This window comes from Gambusia affinis, linkage group LG20 (assembly GCF_019740435.1).
Source record: "Gambusia affinis linkage group LG20, SWU_Gaff_1.0, whole genome shotgun sequence".
In the NCBI taxonomy this organism is placed as follows: domain Eukaryota; kingdom Metazoa; phylum Chordata; class Actinopteri; order Cyprinodontiformes; family Poeciliidae; genus Gambusia; species Gambusia affinis.
Window position 1 is genome coordinate 5,472,564 of NC_057887.1, and position 18,470 is coordinate 5,491,033.

At 43.3% G+C, this 18,470-nt stretch overlaps 1 protein-coding gene across 15 annotated transcripts in view; it reads left to right on the top strand.

Annotated features, from left to right (window-relative positions):
* cacna1g (calcium channel, voltage-dependent, T type, alpha 1G subunit) overlaps window positions 1-18,470 on the top strand; it is a 261,264-nt gene that overhangs the window by 240,248 nt on the left and 2,546 nt on the right. For 10 of the 15 annotated variants that reach the window (XM_044102097.1, XM_044102099.1, XM_044102100.1 and 7 more), the window contains 8 exons: window positions 1,553-1,623; window positions 4,808-4,886; window positions 5,181-5,302; window positions 5,530-5,952; window positions 8,390-8,542; window positions 12,064-12,186; window positions 13,992-14,181; window positions 14,334-14,503. In XM_044102097.1, the coding sequence (XP_043958032.1) occupies window positions 1,553-1,623; window positions 4,808-4,886; window positions 5,181-5,302; window positions 5,530-5,952; window positions 8,390-8,542; window positions 12,064-12,186; window positions 13,992-14,181; window positions 14,334-14,503 (1,331 nt within the window). The other 5 variants (XM_044102108.1, XM_044102109.1, XM_044102106.1 and 2 more) reach the window with 5 other exon arrangements.

Below are 18,470 nucleotides of genomic sequence, written 5' to 3' on the forward strand. Positions count from 1 at the left end.
TTCCTCCACTCAATCCACCACCAAGCCTGACATTGTCAAGTGTAAAGCAAAGTGTTCTGATGTAAAGCACACGACAGCCAGACTAATGGTGCATTCACACCAGACCTGTTCAGTCCCCTTTAATGGAGCTCTAGTTCGTTTGCCTAGGAACTAGTCCGGTTCATTTGGGGAGGTGTGAACATGCAATTCAAACTCTGACCAAAAAAGTGAACTCTGGTGATGTTCAAATGCAAATGTGGATAAAAGAGCACCGGAGAGCGCTCCAAAAGCAGGAAGCGGACTGTAGTGCAGTGCATTCTGGGTAAATATGACCCAGAAAATTTGTGAGTCTAGCGCTAGTGAGAGGAATGGCTTATGTTCTTTGGCTAAAGACAAAAGAGAAATCCTCCAACCACTAAAATCTGATTAGTTTTTAGTGCCACCACAGTTTAGGAGAGGTATCAGGTTTTTCTATTCCATGGGTTTGTTTGACAGTACAGTAGGAAAACAAACCGCACCAGCTGAAAATGCAACAAGTATTGCAACTGAACCGAGTCCATCAAGCTGTCAGGAGTGAAAGCACTCTAAAGCAGTGACTTGTTCTCAAGAGTGAAGAGTCATGCCTTCCTCAGATGGAGGAGTGTAGGTTTTGCAGTTGCTAGGAGAATGGTACTTCCCATCAGGCTTTGTGTCAATAATCCCCAGAGGGTTACGGCGTGGGCTGATTTTCAGTGGCTGGACTTGACCTCTAGCTGGCACTTAAAGTAACTTATCGTACTCTAACATCCCAAGACGTTTTAGAAAACTTCATGTTCCCAACTTAGTGAGAAACAGTTTGGGGATGGACATGGACCCTTTACTGCTCCAACATGACTGCACACCAGAGCACAAAGAAAGGACAGTGAAGACGAGGATAAGCACGGTTTGCTTTGGAAAAACCAGACTGTCCTCAACCCAACAGACGCCTTTTAGAGTCAATTAGTGAAGATTGCAAGCTAGAAGTTTCATCCAACATCAGTGTTGGATGCACTTGCATAGACACCAAACACACAATGTAGCGGAAGGTTTTACCAGAAGAGACTAAACTGTTCCAGCAACGTTAAAAAACGGTTTGACTTAAGAGTGGGACGTCAGGGGGCGTGCTGTGGTGGCGTAGGGGACAGCGCAACCCACGTTTGGAGGCCTTCAGTCCTTGACGCGGCCGTCGCGGGTTCGATTCCCGGACCCGGCAGACATTTACCGTATGTCTTTCCCCCTCTTCTTCCCCCCTTCCTGTCAGCCTACTGTCATATAAGGGACACTGGAGCCCACAAAAAAAGACCCCCTGGTGGGGGAAAAAAAGAAAAAAGAATGGGAGGTCAGTCAAGTTCATGTCTGTCAGGCCAGAGAGCGAATACTGCTTAGAAAAATTCAGATGCTAGAGCTGATTCAGTTGCCCAGTTTTTAATTATTACTGGGTTTCAACTTTGTAGAGGTTTTGATGCAACATCCCCAGTTATATAACACTGACAACTCTTTGTTTGGAATCCCTTTTTTAAGTTATGATTCTTATACTGTGTGTGTGTCTCCGCAGTGCTGAAGCTCCTGAAGATGGCGGTCGGAATGAGAGCTTTGCTGGACACAGTTATGCAAGCTCTGCCTCAGGTAATACCAGCAGCTCACTTAAACACCTCAAAGCCTTTGAATTCCCCATGCTGCCTTTTCTTTTTCATGGATAGATTTTTTATTTTTTTCACCCAAACACATCCCACTGCTGCTGTCTGTGTAATTACATCTCAGAAGCATTTTCATCCAGTTCACATTTTTATATTTCACAGCATCATCTTTTCCCACCGGTCCATCCCCCCCTTCCACTGTATGCAGCCTTATTTGCATTAGCGTTCCCCCTCGCTGCGGCTGTGGAAGGGAGCGCAGCTCCAGGTTTTGTTTGGACCACTGGTGGGTGGATTTGCCGGGTGAGAGAGTTGGTAAATTGGAGCAACTTTCTACAGTTTGGATTTGGGAAAAAAAAGAAAAAGAAAAGCAGAAAGAAAACGAGGCGCCATGCTCCGCTCCCAGCGTTCTTTGATAGCACCTCTGTCGTTTTCATTCAGACAGAGACGATGTCACAGCGAGTGCTGTTCCGGGCTACAGTCTGCCAGAGCTTGTCAGAAGTGTTCAGAATTAATAAAGGCGATAACAGGAGGCGATGTGGGTGCGAGCAGGTTGCTGCTCGCTAATTTGCACCGACAGCGAATCCGAGAGCTCTTCATTACCCCAAAAACTCACCTTCGCGACAAAACCGTAATCCGCTGTTGTTTCTGTGTGTTAAACGACGGCTCGGCTTCCTCTGCGTGAGGCCTTACATCAAAATGGACGTTTTGTCACCGTTTGTTTCCCCATCAGACAACTGAAGCCTGAGTAGCGGAGACACGGCTGCGGCCATCTTGCATCAGAGGGATGAAAAGCGTTACATAATGTCAACTGGTACTCCCATACAGTGTCTTTTATGATTTGTAAAATGGATTGAAATGATTTCTTTTAACAATTGCCATATTTTGCATTCATATCCCTCAAAAATCTGTCTAAGATCGTTTAAAGGGGAAGTTTTATGTAAGTAGTAAGAGGGAAATGGTTTTTGAGCTTTATGTCGTGTTATAGTGTTATTCCCTCAACTGCACAAAACACCTGGTGGGACCTAGCCCCGCCTTCGAGGACAAAGCTGCAGTTTTCAAGCTTCTACCTTCCAGCCCACACCTACCCCGTGACTCCCCCACTCAGCTCCTTCAGACTAGCCAGCAGCATTTAGCAAACGCCTGGTGGAACTGAGCATCTGCTGAGCTCATTATTTGACGAGCTATTTCTCAGTGAAACACTTGTAAAAAAAAAAACAACAACAAAAAACATTGTTAGAGGCTTAATAGAGGAGCCATGTTGTGAGCAGGAACCTCTTAAAGAGACAGAGGCCCAATTTCAGGGTGTCAAATTGCTTTTAAGTCATGTTTGATGTATATCTAGCATTTTTAGAACAACTTAAGTTAGCATAGTTGATTGTGCTATAAAACTGCACTATGTGATTGGGAAGTACATATTACGACCCCTTTAATTAAAATATTGCATGGTTTGTCCAAGTAACAGGTAGAAAAAAAAGACATGTTTTTGTGTCAGATTTAGCTATATAAACACATTAGATTCAAATTGACACAAGTTTGAACTGTTTACTACAAAAGGTTTTTCTATGGGCTAAGGTTACCTCATCCTGTCTGCATTTCTTTCATAAATGCATGGGAAGAACAGGCAAAATTTATACTGAAAGGCAAACAATATTGTTGATAACAATTAGTTTTATATGTCTTACTCCCATGGTCTTCAAACTGTGGTGCAAACACCTCTGGTGGTAACTTGGGCTACCATCAGAAATATTTCAAATTGATTACTTATAAGGTAAAAAAGCTAACTCATGTTTGTAAGTTACTGTGGAGAAAAGCTAATAAGTCCAAGGTGCCAAAAAGAGGAAATAGGCTACTGGTATTTTAAAAAGCAACTCAGCAGGGAGAGCAAGGCAACTTATGTGAAGTTTCTCCAGTATTTTGCTGACAGTGATCCATAAACATGTGCAGGTGGTTCCTAATGCTGTGGCCCATTTATCTCTAGAGTTGGAAATTGGACCCCGAAATGTCAGCTTTGCTTTATGTTGGGTCGAGTGACCAGGCAAACAGACAGATGCTATAAAAGTATGGCCACCATATAGAATATTTTATGTGTGGATAGGATCGATCTGTCTGTCTGTCTGTCTGTCTGTCTGTCTGTCTGTCTGTCTGTCTGTCTGTCTGTCTATCTGTCTATCTATCTATCTATCTATCTATCTATCTATCTATCTATCTATCTAGCTAGCTAGATAGTTATCTTTCTACCTAGCTAGTTTGGTAGCTATTAATCTAGCTAGCTAGTTAGCTAGCTAGCTAGCTAGATAGTTATCTTTCTACCTAGCTAGTTTGGTAGCTATTAATCTAGCTAGCTAGTTAGCTAGCTATTTAAAAATCTTTCTAGCAATCTATCTCGCTAGCTATCTTTCTTCCCTTCTAGTTCAGTAGCTATTAATCTAACTAGCTAGGTGGCTAGCTAGATAGATAGTTATCTTTCTACTGTCATGGAAAAATTACTATAAGGTCACATTTGCTGGTCATGTCATATGATATGCTTATGAACTATCACCAAAAGAATTATTTGGGTTTCATGTAGAAGATTAGAAGTTGTTTTTCCACTGCTGCGTCAGAACCAGACTATCTCTCCCTTTGTTGAATTCTTTATCGCTGGTATAAAGCTCATGTGTTGTCTCTGCCTGACAGAGCTTGGTGAGGTTTAATCTAGACCTGCTTCATTACTGATTGTCCTACAAGCTCTCTGTATTGTGCACAATATATATGAATAAACCTGACTGAGTGATTTCACCTGAACAGTGCTTGGAAATAGAATTTTTTCCACGACACTACCTAGCTAGTTTGGTAGCTATTAATCTAGCTAGCTAGTTAGCTAGCTATTTAAAAATCTTTCTAGCAATCTATCTCGCTAGCTATCTTTCTTCCCTTCTAGTTCGGTAGCTATTAATCTAACTAGCTAGGTGGCTAGTTAGCTAGCTATTTAAAAATCTTTCTAGCAGTCTATCCATCTAGCTATTTATCTAACAAAATTTTTAACTGCCTTGTCTTGCCACTCCTTTGTCAATGTTCTTTGGGCCCCATTGCTATGACAGTAGGAAGTGTTAATTGTTCCCCTGACAACAGCACTGACACGTTCCCACCTGTTTGTCCTCTAGCACTCTGATCCCTCACTCTTCGTCTCTCTGCAGGTGGGGAATCTGGGGCTGCTCTTCATGCTCCTCTTCTTCATCTTTGCCGCGTTGGGAGTCGAGCTGTTTGGCGACTTGAGTAAGGACACGTCCGCCGTTTCAAACAGGCGGCTTAGATGGAAAGAGTTTCACTCTTGAATGCTGCTCAGAGTGCACAGGCATGCTCTGAGTCTTCCCTTCTCCCCTCCGAGGGTTTAATCTACCTGATTTTAATTGCTTTCGGAAATCCTTTGTTGAAACACCATATTGATCTCGCTAATTGTGTCCCAGAGCTTTCAGATTAATAAAACGGCGTCACGGTAATTATTTCACTGCAAAGAAAAAGCCCTGAGTGCGGCTATCTTGACGTTTCTCGCTTTCTCTTTGTCCACAGTCTGTGATGAGCTCCATCCGTGTGAGGGTCTGGGCCGCTACGCCACTTTCAGGAACTTTGGGATGGCATTCCTGCTGCTCTTTAGAGTTTCCACTGGCGACAACTGGAATGGCATCATGAAGGTGAATTGTGTATTTCCACTTTGAACCAGCATGTTTAGAAAGGAGAAATGCAGCGTCAGAAGGCTGCTGGTCACTGGGTTGAAGTCGGTTTTGACACAAACAGAGGTGGTGCATAAAAATTCTGTCCACATTTTTATGAATTCCTAATCACAACATAACATAAACCTTACCTTTCTCCACGCCACTGACTGCTTCTGACTTACTCGTCTTTTATCGCCCTGTTGCAGGACACTCTGAGGGACTGCGCCCATGAAACGGGGACGTGCTACAACACCGTGGTCTCTCCCATTTACTTTGTGTCCTTCGTCCTGACCGCCCAGTTTGTCCTGGTCAACGTGGTCATAGCCGTCCTGATGAAGCACTTGGAGGAGAGCAACAAGGAAGCCAAAGAGGAGGCAGAGCTGGAGGCCGAGTTAAACCTGGAGCTGCAAATGGAAGGAGCAGACATGGCGCCAAGATCGCCCCAGCTCAACCCCCTGGCCCTGGGCATGGATCGGTCGAGCTCAGGGGGTTCCCCCTGGAGGTCCGCCGGAGGGGGGGACATGGTGCAGGAGCGGGAAGGTCCTATGGACTCTCCCACTGCTGATATAACCAGAGACTTTGTAGACATCAGAGCAGAACCCCCTGCATACCCAGAGCCCCAGCTGGAGGTAAAAAGCTGTTTGGTTTTTTTTCCAGGATCTTTGCTGTTTGGCACTGTCCCATCTTCTAAAGTCTCATTTTCTTAACAAACATGGAAATGTTGTAACATCAAGGGGTAAAAACCTGATTTATGGCTAAAAGCATAACTGCTTATTTTTGTGCCTAATAATAGAAACTGTGGATGTTAGAAAACAGCATGTGCTTCCAAGACCTTGCATGCACATGATTTTATAGCTGCTTTCTGTGCTCTTTTCTTTTCTTTTTTTTCTCATGTTACCATAATAAGATCGAGGTTCATTGGGGTTTTTTGGGGACATACAGCTGAGATTCAGTCATGAGAATACATATTTTGTAGTCAGATCTCCCTTTGATGGAAATCATTAGTTGTTTTTTAGTCTTCATTTAACATATCCTGTGGCACTCAGAATTGTTGTCTGATTGCCAAGATGAGGCCCAGCAGATTCATCTCACAAACCGTCGCTGTGATTCTCTACTTGATACATGTACAAATAAATCTTTATTCTAAATTGCTTCGGGGTTTATCTCAAATATAATTGACACTGAGGCAGAAAAGAAAGGAGAAAAGGTGGTGTAAAAGATTTAAAGGGAAAGAAGAAGAGAAGAGTAGAGGAAAGAAAATAAGTCAACATCCCAGAAGTCTGCTTCTCCACCTGCAGCAAGAGAGAAATACAAAACCAGGAAACCATAGCAACAAACAACATGACAATACAACACCTCTGGTGTACAAGCTAATAGAAGACAAGATTAGGGGTCAACAGGTATACAGACATAGTTTTCATCCATCCATCCATTTTCTTACACCCTTCTTCCCTAATGGGGTCGGGAGGGTTGCTGGTGTCTATCTCCAGCTGCGTCCCGGGCGAGAGGCGGGTTCACCCTGGACAGGTCACCAGTCTGTTGCAGGGCAACACAAAGACATACAAGACAAACAACCATTCACACACACTCACACCTAGGGAGAATTTAGAGAAACCAATTAACCTGACAGTCATGTTTTTGGACTGTGGGAGGAAGCCGGAGAACCCGGAGAGAACCCACCATGTACAGGGAGAACATGCAAACTTCAGACATAGTTTTATTCATCTGATTTATTCACCTTTAGATCTTGTGAAATACGCGATCTCGCAGTTTTGGTTTTGGTAACAGAACGCATTTCTCCGTTCCTCTGGAGTGTGTGTTGGTCTTCAGTCAGGGAGCCTCCATTAGGTTAGTGGTGACTGGAGGAGCTGCCATAATTTAAACTGTCAACAAAAGGTCATGAGTGGTTTCATTCAGTTTGTCACAAGCCGATAGGAGACAGAGCAGAAGACGATCCTCTGGGATTAAAAGGAAACAGTTTTGGGGAGGCAAGCTAGCACTGGAGTTAGACGTGGTGGGGGCAGCATCATGCTGCGGAGAGGCTTTTCTTCGCCTTGTAAGAAAAATTAGTCAGTAGTTTCTGGAAGAAGAGTGGTGAGTAGCTACAAAAAACCTGATGAGAGAAATCTAGTGGTGTGCACACCGTCAAGTCAAAGACTTGCGTCTGTAGTTGTACCAAATAGAAGTTCTCCAAAGTATTGGGTCGTGTACTGCTTTGTTTAGCTAAAGCATAGAATCTCAATTAAATACGTTGATGTTTGGAGGTAGCAAAAGTTGAAAATGTTCGTGAAAACTCAAGTCTGACTGCTGAGAGTTAAACCGGTGAGCCGTCATGTAAAAATAAGTCAAGAACTGGCATCTCTTTAAATCTGAAAACACTTTGCTAATTTGTCAACTCATTTTTTAAAACCTTTCTTTATATTAGCCACTGTGTACAACCTATTCTGACTCATAGCAGATTGGTTTATAGTTTGTGCTCGTCATTTAATGCGTTTTTCTAAGTGTGTGCTAGTTTGTGTGTGTGTGTGTGTGTGTTATGGCTGGTCCCTGAAGGCAGCATGCCAGTCAGAGACAGGTCACAGTGCCATGGGAAAGCTCAGCTGCGGGTCTTGTTGTTCACTTCAACAGCTATTTCCAGACAGCAGGGGGAACTTTTCAGAGGATAGGAAATCGAGGTCTTGCTATTGTTATCTTTCCCCTTTTAAGATGTTATCCATCTGTCTCTGCTGCTCTGAGTTGTTACACCAAAATCTCCTCTCCGTCCCCACCCTGGAAGACCAGCTCTGGTACGGTGCTGTAATGCCCCCTTGTGGGTTTACAGGGAAGCACACGTGAGCTTAGAAGCAGTGATTTTGATTGTCTACACAATCATTCCTTTGTTTTTGTATATTTGATCGATCCGTCTTTTGTTTTCCCTCCCCTCATTTAGTCGTGTTTCTGTGTTTATGAACAAATATATATGTGTGTGTATGTATGTATATATCTGTCTTCTCTTTCACTCATTTCCTGTCGTCTTTCTTTCTTTTCTTCCTCGGCTCTCTCTTGCTCTCTCCTGCGATGTCCAAGTTTGTGCAGCGGAGACCGCTGTTTGACTCCATCTCCCTGGTCATCCAGGGCTCAGTGGAGGGAGAGTTGAGTTTGATGGACAACCTGTCCGGCTCCATCTGCCACTACTACGCGCTGCCCCCCAGGCCCAACAAGCACAGCACCGACAAGAAGGTCAATAACCACCAGACACGCCGTTGATGGCTCGCTTCCTCCATCTCATACATTCATTGGCTCTTGATACGCTGCGACCTGTAGGGCACAGCACAGCAAACGGGAAAGGAATGCCACTACACCTTTTGGCAGAGAGAAATTTCTAAGTGAAAAAGAGGAACAAAATAACCACCTGATTGCTCTTTAAGGCACGGTAGTTTTTTAATGATCTGTACATAAAAAGGCTCAGATAAAAGGTCGATGTAGCCGTCGCTCCAACAGTCCGAATCATTGAGAAATTTCTGAGTTCCACTTGATCGCCAGTAGGAGGCAGTGTACTTTACACAATAACCTTTTTTCCTCTTGTGCAGGGGTCCCCAAAGTGGGTCCTGGAGGGCCGGCCTCCTGCATGTTTTAGTTCTCTCCCTGGTTTAACGCACCTGGATCCAATGATGGCTCGTTAGAGGCCTAAGAAGAACATTGACATCCTGAAAAGGTTGTTGGTGCCACCAGGGAGGGAACTGAAACATGCAGGATGCCGGGGCCCTCCAGGACCGACTCTGGGCACCCCTGTTCTAGTGTTGCCCTCAGTAGCAATGTCTCAAACTAGTCTTCTGTTCTCTAGTTGTATAATAGCATCAACCTTCATTTATCTCCTTCTTACCGTTTCTTGTCATATGAAAGATGCTAATGCTAGGAGGTGGTCATTGTCTGATGTGGGTATGTTTTTATTTTTATTTCTATGAGTTTTCATAGTATGGCTACTTTTATTTTTACAATACGTTGGATCCCCTGCTTCCACAAAAATCGTAAATTTGCGACTACTTTAGATTTCCTCTAAAACGCTTATAACCGCCTATTTTAATAGTTCAAACACCAAATATACATTCATATGCATTAATGCCCACAATGTAAACCATCCTAGCGCTACCGCAGAAAATCTACTTTTAATATGACAAACGAGACTCATCAGGACGTATATTTTAGTTTGTCCAAATGTTGACTCTATGTCAACATGGGGACTAAAATTCAAAGAAATATGCCGGTTTTTAAGTACATAGTCTTTTCTGTATACCGTTTACAGGATGATAGTTGTGCATGTAGCTCCTCTCTACAGGACCCAGGTCCATTTTCCAGAAAAAGAAAGCATCCAGTGTGGTGTTAATCTTGCAGCCTTACACCCATTACCATTTTTTTTGTCCTGGCGTTCCTCCACATCGAATATTTTTCCCCTTCCCAGTCAACCGTGTTGCCCGCCACCGCGCCGCCCGCCTCAGCTGTGATGTCATTCCCTCGTTTAAACTCATTCATGCTCGGCAGGTTTGTTATTCGCAGTCCGGTTTGGCAGACTGAGAAACACTGTTTTAGGGCTACCTCTGTCTCCAGCACTCACCGTCACTGTCATTTGATGTGTTTGTCGCTGTGACACTTCTGTGCATTTTATTTATTTATTTATTTATTTATTTATTTATTTATTTTATTCTATAGCTGATGACCTGCTTTTTCCCGTCAGTCACAGCAGAGCGGTAACTTCCACCCGCGGCGCTCCTGAGGCCAGCGCAGAGCTAACTCTTCCAAGTCTGCAGAGATACGCAGCTCAATCGATGCGCAGCGTGAAACTGAATAATGCATCAGTGTGCTTGTTTGTTTTTTTTTGTTATTTATTTTGGGGGTTTTTCTCCTTCAAGGACAAAAATTGGACTGTTACGTCAGCACTGCTGACTTCCATCTTCTAAAATGGGTGTTCATGTTGATTTGAAGATGCCAGAGGTCAGGCCTTTTCTCTGTTAAATTCCTAATCTAAATCGTTTTTGTTTTTTTCTGGTTGTTTGTCCCTTGATTGGTTTTCTTTTTTAAAGTTTCTTTAACAGAAGCAGGAAGTGTTTAGACACTTCCAGGCTCAAGCCAATCTCTGCAGAGTTAAAAAAAATTATAATAATCATTTTGCATTCTCTTTTGGCTATGTAAGCATTTAAATGTGCACTTCACATCACTGTACTGTTGTATGGCGCCTGGCATTGTCTTTGTTGCATCAGTTTAAACCAACTGGCCCCCTGTTTAGATTTATTTGACATTAGTTGATTCCAGAATACAATCTAATAATGATGCAAATTTCAAAAGTTGAGAGACAAAAAGCAAACAATTTTTTGGTGTGTGTGTTTACAACCCTATGCAAGGGACATTGGAAGAAGAAGAAAAAGTGGAGCTTGATTTGTAGCTGAGATATTTTTGTCAAGGATCCCAAGTGACTTTTCAGAGTCCTCGCAAAGTTTTGGGAGATCTGCAGTCACTTCTGCAAGGTCCGGCAACTTTACTGAGATTGTCTAAAAGTTTTGCGAGAGCCCCCAAAGAATTTGTTAAGATACTGAGTTATCTTTATGCAAAATCCAGCAGAAGGTTTGGAAAATGCATTTGTTTTGGCGAGATCCCATAGAGGTTTTGCAAGATTCGAGTTGACCTTTGCAAGGTCACACATATTTTCTTTTTGGAATTATCCCTTAATATTTCTACAACGTCCATCTGTATTGACCAAAAAAAAAAATCAAAAATGAAGTCCAACGAAAAGTTGGTGTACTTCCTTGTCGTAATGGTTGTTCCAGCTGTCATTAATCTTTTCAGCAGAGCAACTTTAATGTCCAAATCATTGGAAAATATGTAACAATTTAAGTAGATGTTGATCTTTTCTCAGCTTTTACCAATTCAGATTTTTTGTCAAATTGTATATTTTTGGCCGTGGCCGTTCACACTTCCATATATATGCGACCTGTATGTGATCTCCAGTGTGAACAGCAAACGAGCTGAAAGTGTCCCGCAGGCGCAGTAGAGGGCGCAATAACATCACACATAGAGAGCGTGCTCAGTGTTTGCGGAAGTAAACATGGGTGCTAACGGTGGAGCAGAGCTTACCCATTTGACGTTGTTGTCCGATCGGAGCAGCACATTAACAACATAACCCCCATTATTGTTCACCATGGCTGTTGGCTTTTCTTCCCGCTCGCGGGTATCAGGACGCAAAGTAGTGAAAGTTGTTGAGTATCAACGACGTTCGGGACCGGACCGTTAGGATTCAGGTCACATTTGAAAAGATCAAATACGAATCGTATATCCAAGTGGCCTGTTTGAAAACAATCTGACCTGTGCTGTTCAGACTGTCATAAAAAGATCAGATACAGGTCGCATTAAGACAAAAAAAATCTGAATTGGGTCACTTCGGGCTGCAGTGTGAACGCAGCCTGAGATATCAATCTTGAAAAGTCAACAGTTCGTAGAGATTCTGTGTTTGGTGGATGTTTTGAAAAGTCCACTGCTATGTATCACAAAACCTTCGTCGGATATTGCAAAAATGAATGTAATTTTCCTTCCTGATCCCTTCCAGAGCTCGTCACAGTAAAGACTTGCACTCCTTCCATTCAAACAGGATTTCTAAAGGGTCTGTTTTCCTGTTAGCTCCAGGTTTTATCTGTGTGTGTTTCTTTATCTGTGTGTCGTTCGGAGTTTGCGCTGTTCTCTCTGCTCACCAGCGGTTGTCTCTTCCTGCCTAGATCCCTCTAGCGGAGATGGAAGCTCTGTCTCTGGCCTCAGAGAAATCCTGGTCCCTAGCTCTGCCCGACGACTCGGCCCCTGACGATTTTAGCCCCCTCTTTCTAAGCGCTCTGGATTGCAATGTACTGACAGTTCTTCTCTTTCCACCTCTACCATCGCTCTTCCCCGTGCTCCGTCCTGCAGTAGCTTGTACTGTCTCCTTCCCAGGGCCACTTCCACAGCAACTTGTACTCCTACTATACCAGTGCTTCTCAATTCCAGTCCTCAGGTCCCCCTGCTCTGCATGTTTTAGATGTGCCTCTGTTCCAGAGCAGCTGATTCAAATGATTGCATGACCATCAAGTGCTGCAGAAGCCTGCTAATCACCCACATATTCAATCCAGGTGTGTAGCAGAAGGGAAACACCTAAAACATGCAGGGCAGGGGGGTGAGGACCGGAATTGAGAAACACTGTACTATGCACACCCAAACAAATTGTTGCTGGAATTAGATTATGCCAATGTGCTTCTTTGCACCTGTAGCCAAATAGCTAATTTACCAAATTTACCTCCCAGTGCCAAAGGCAATGACAGATCTGCATAGATACCCAACATGGCTGCCACTTAGAAACCATGGAAATTGTAAATCATCACTCTAATGTGCTTGTTTTTTAGTTACTAAGTGTTTGAAGACATGAAAGGTATCTTGCTCTTGTTTGATATAACTTTAAAATGATGGATTGCTAATGTTTAGCCATATACTGGTATGAATGAAAGTGGAAACCTAAAATGAAATGGAAAAAATTAAGAGTTATTAAGCTAAAGAGACTTATGCTTTGATTGGAAACTGCTGGTATTTTCAGATCTTGATTGGAGAAAAGCTCTACGTTTGGACGGCACCGCCAAGACACTTTGAATTACTTGTTATTGCCATGCCTGGCCACTAGGTGGCTGTGATTTAAATATGTTATCAAATCGCACATGTGCTTTCATGGCATTTGGACCTGATGAACCAAGTGCTCTAAAATATTAGAGCGTCGTGAGTGAGTGGTGTAGAGGAGTGCAAGTAGCCTTGAAAGTCCCTGGTGAGTCATACCGTCTGCCCAAATTTCTCCTTCTCATTCCACATTTCCAGCGTGGTGTTCGTTTTTTGGGGTGCGGGGGGGTTTGCTCCAGTCCAGTAGAGTAGTACGCCACCTCACTTACCAGTTTAAGGATTTTTCCTTTTTTCCCCTCCTCTGCTCCTTCTCTTGAAATCTCTGCTCTCTCTGTCAGCTTTCGTTTGACTCTGTGCTTTAGATGTGTCCACGTCTCTCCTTCACGTCCTCTGCCGCGCGTCTGTGCTCGTACCGTCCTCTGTCCGCTGGCGTAGTAGTTTCCCCCTCCACTCTGAGCTTTCATGTGTTTGTTACTGTGAAGTGTGGAGGAGGGAGGCCTCAGGTTGTGGATGTAAACTGGTTCTGTAGTGTGACCATTTAACATGTAATGAGCAAGGTCTTTGTCCAAAGAGAAAAAGATTCAGAGAGGGTTCTGTGGTAGCTGTGCAGTAGTCAACTCTAGTGTTTGGAGTTCCCGTGTTCTCTGTGTACGCTGATGATCACCGTCTCTTTGTGTACGATATCCTATGGCAGTGTTTCTCAATTCCAGTCCTCTGGGACCACTGCCCTGCTCGCCACAGGCTTTACTTGAATAAGTGAGTGCTTAACAGACTTCTGCAGCATTTGATGGCATGCAGAGGAAGTCATACAATCATTTGAATCAGGTCTTCTGGACTAGAAACAGATCTAAAGCAGGTCAGTGGTCCCTGAGGACCAGGATCGAGAAACACCGCTTTAGAGGAATAACAGCCGTGACTGTGTTTAGGAATCTGTGAGAATGCCCGAGTGAAAGAGCAACCCCAGACCCGGTCCAACTTAGAAGAACCCTAACTCTTTGCTTTGTGTGTACAGCCGGAGGCACCGAAGGACAACCTCCTGAGTGTCAGAAAACCTGCGGTGGGACGCACTCACTCCCTGCCCAACGACAGCTACATGTTCTTCCCCCTTCAGCCCTTTGGTTCTTCGTCTCCGTCTCCAGCACAGCTTGTAGCACAGTCACAGGGGCCCCAGCACCTAGTGGGCACTCACAGGGCCCACTCAGGTAAGGATGTTACCTTCTCATTGGGAAATGTCTTCTTGTCATTAAGCTTAACGCAACTTGATGTTTCCTTGGAGAGTCGCAAGACATTTCCTGTGAGGTAAGCGCATCTGCTATGCAGTAATTACTTTGTTGATTGTTGGCTGTGTGTCCAGGCTCCAGAGGCTCGGTGCGCTCTCAGCCAGAGGAGTGCTCCCAGCAGCTCACAGTCCCCACTGACTTCTTCAGACCCATCAGCCCCCACAGCCACTCAGACTCCGAGAGCGTTCCTCGACAACCCCCGTCAAGACGCACACATGCACTTAGCCGCACGCTCCGCCGACAGGTGACTATGGAACCCCGCTGTAAAGCCAACATCATAAAGAGATCATTTTTACTAGAGCTGGTGTTAGCCCATTTTACTCTTGACTGAACCTTTTTGTTGATCAGCAGCAGCAAAGTTACAACTTTGGGCTGCTTTTGTGAAAATCGTTTTATGTATTGGCTAAAATCAAGATCAGTAGGACAGAACTTTATAAAAAAAACTTTCTGACTGCTGTATCTCCAGTTTTCTTAATAAATATGGCTATTTATTGAGAAACAAACTGTTAGCTTAAAGTCTTTAGGCTTTAAAAATGTTTTCCTCTGATCATTCTTTTTGAGTGAACCTATTGCTTCCCACTCGGGAATCTATTTAAAATTTAAAAAATTTGTGATTACTGAAGATCTACAGCACTGTGCAAAAATTCTAAACCATCCCAATTTTTTTTTAGCTTTGTAACTTATAACATGTTGAAGTATTCCTCAGGCTTTCTGGAGGTTTTTAGAAGTTTTTCTGTCACATGTTTACAGGTAAAACCCCTTGATGGTGCTAAATTACTATTTTATGTCAGACTACTTTCGAGATCTATATTACAGGATCAATCTTGCGTTCATTAAAACCATTGAAATTGGGTTTTTCTCTTGGTTTACATATTATGTGTCCCTACACATTACATGAATCAATGTGTGAGGAAATGAAGGAGATCTCACAGAACATTCTGTCCTCTTTTATTTTTAAAGTAGTAGTATTGCTTTTTGTAGAACACGGTGCGCTAAATAATAAAACATAATTTAACGAAGCGTCGAGGCAGATCCGTTTTCCTCGAGGAGTTTTAATAATCGAGGTACTGGAATCATTCAAGGAATCGTTCCAGCCCTGTTATTATAGTATAGATGCTGTCGACCAGCTAGGATTTAATTTTCAATGCTCCAAGAGCGCTTCCAAGAGGTAAAATAATTAATAGCTAAATTAATGAGACAGCACATGTTGACAAGTTTTAAGCAGTTCGGTGTCAATGCTTGCTTATAATATGACGTATGTGAGCTGAATTATTTAATTTAGGGACAAATCCAAGGAAAACTGGATTGTCTGGTGATCAAATCTTGTACGCTTCGTGTTGGTGATGTTGGCTCATCAGAGCAAAAGGTACAGCAAAGCCACTAAGACCTCGTACAATTTTAGGCTAAAATGGTTAACATATTTGAACATTGGGGTATCTCTAGACTCGAATCGAAATACATTAAGTCATTCAAACCCAAAATAAAACAAATATTTCTAGTACAGTACATGCAGACATCCTCTGTTCTTGGTGAGCGTCACTTTCTGTTTCGAATGATCGTCAGTAGTTGAATCCTGATTCCAACACTTGTATCCTCTGGCTTTTCTTCAAGATGTGCCAGTTGTAGGTTGTTTTATCACAAAGGATGTAAAGGACTTATTTACTGCTCTGAGGTTTTGCACAGTGCTGTAGTTTCTCACTTTCTCTCCAAAGTAATAAAACATTTATGCGAGTTTCTGAGTTCCACATCCTGCCGAGGCCTTAAACAACAAGTTACATTTACAAATCTTACCTTTACGTTCATGTTTAAAACTTTAATCTTCTCACAATTCCTTCCCTTAAAGTGGCACTAAATATCCACCATAAAATTTTAACTCTCTTCTTGCACGTTCTGAACTCTTCCACTGTCTTCCCTCTTTCTTTTCTTTTCCGCTCTTCATGATTTTCCTGTTATGTTTTAAAACCGACCCGCTCTCCCCCATTGATTGTATCTGTTAACTTTTGATCTCAGCTCAGCTGGGCCCACAAACCGCCCGACCCTGAGCTACTGCTCAAACACAGATACTCCTGTTTCTGAAACGCCGACAGGCGAGCCGACATCGTTTCCCCACGAGGCCTTTTCAGAAACACGGGACGTTACGGACGCACACGTGTAGACTCACCCCCATTTTGATTTTCTTTACCCTCTCCTCATCTTTCATTCACCCAGATATTGTTTTTAACTTATCATCAAACCACAGAGCATCTATAACTCTAATGTTGGAAATGAATGACTGGAGCAAAGTCACATTTATTTACTGGATATCAAGATAGGATATATTCATTGATTGATTGTACTAAGGTGCAGGTGTAATGTGGCTAAAAGGGAAATTCACCCAGAATGCAGTACACTTTTTATATTTTAGATAATATAACTCAGGGGATTCTACTAAAACAGCAAGAGCTGTCCATATGCATTTGGCCATTTTGTACTCCATTACAGTAGAGCACTAGAGATTTTTTTTAAATCCCAAGATTAGTGCTTTAACAGTACAAAAAAAAAGATCCAAGTTACAGGGTGATTAAGGTAGTATAGTCCCACGGTGCACTTCTGTAATTTGTGACTAGGTCTTGCATTGTTGTGGCTGTAACACATTTCTCTGACCACTAGGTGTCTCTGTGGCCTCACGGTTCAAGGCTCATGCAGGGAAAGGCTTCTTAAAATGCTAAGCCCTGAAATGACATGCATATGCCTCGCTGCCGCTCACTCATCATTGCCACGGTGATGAACACGAGTCATCGCTGACCTGAGATCTGTCGGGGTTCAGGAGCTGTCACTGCTAACCCTTCCTGCCCTGGAGAGGTTTACATGTCATGTTTACCCTCTGCCTATTGGCCTCAGACCCTGTGCATGGCTCTATACAGAGGTGACAATGGGGAGAAACAGATCCCACCTTATTGACTTCAACAACTCACAGTTTACAGGGTTTTGTGTCAATGGGCAAAGGTTGTGGAAGGTCATTTGGTCTGGCTCAGTGCTCAGTGTCTCTGCCAGCAGGAAACACACACATTACTGAGAACTTTCCAGTTACATTTTAGATTGAATATATATGAGAAGAAAACGGATTATCTAAAGCAGTAGTGCCCAAAGTCGGTCTTCGAGGGCCGTTCTCTCCCTGGTTTATCCCACCCGGATCCCAACGTTGTTGCCACCAGCAGGGAGAGAGCTAAAACATGCAGGATGCCGGCCCTCGAGCACCGACTTTGGGCAGCCCTGATCCAAAGGAACCAGCATGGTTGGAACAAAGCTGAACTGTTAATGCGTGGTCACGTGTCTTTGACACATTCAAGGTCCACAAGACACCAAAGTGAAACCCCTCCCACTGCAGTACGCATCATGGTGTTTAGACACATTTGTGGTTAACAACAATACAGTAAACACAGCGATCATAGCAGAGTGGAACGACCATTATAAGATCACAAGTTCGGAGGAGGAGAAAATAATGATGGACGAGATGCAACATCTTTTTCAAATCCTCATTTCATTTTCAATGTAATCGGAGACATAAAGAACGGAAGGCGTCGGCGGGATGTTCGGTCGCTCCATCAGACCAGAACTGAGCAGGGAGAGTTTAATGTTACTCCAACAGTACGTACTTCCTCACACCTTTGGACAATTGTCCCTCAAAGCTATCCTTTCTGCTCTGTGGCTGAAAAACCAGCTTCTTGAGGTTAAGTAGTTGGGGATGTTTTCCGCACAAACAAATTTGGAAATAAAATTCTGATCAGTTACACAATAGTATCGCATTGGGAGGGGAGTGAAAAGTTTGCCAAGGGTGTTGTGACGAAAAGGAGCTGAGAACAAAATGATTTTCATCACGCAACTGCGACAGTAAGAACTGATTTCAACAGTTTGGCTCGACCATGCAGAGTCCTTAACCCTATCAGCTGCAAATGAGCAGAGCCTGAGAAAAATTTCACAATAGTCTGAAGTCTCACTGATTCTTTGATATCCACAAAAATAAAGTTTTAGCTCCGTGTTTGGCCCCTAACAATCAGCAAAGTTTGGCTGGTCAGACAGATATCTCTGCCTAGTATCTCAGGAGACCTCTGGGGAACTCTCTCCTATGTAAACATGTCAGAATCTGACCAGGTCGAGCTCAAGCATCTAACAAACTCAACAGACTGAGCTCGCCGAAGGCATCCACTTCTGTCTGACGTTGTTTACCCAGT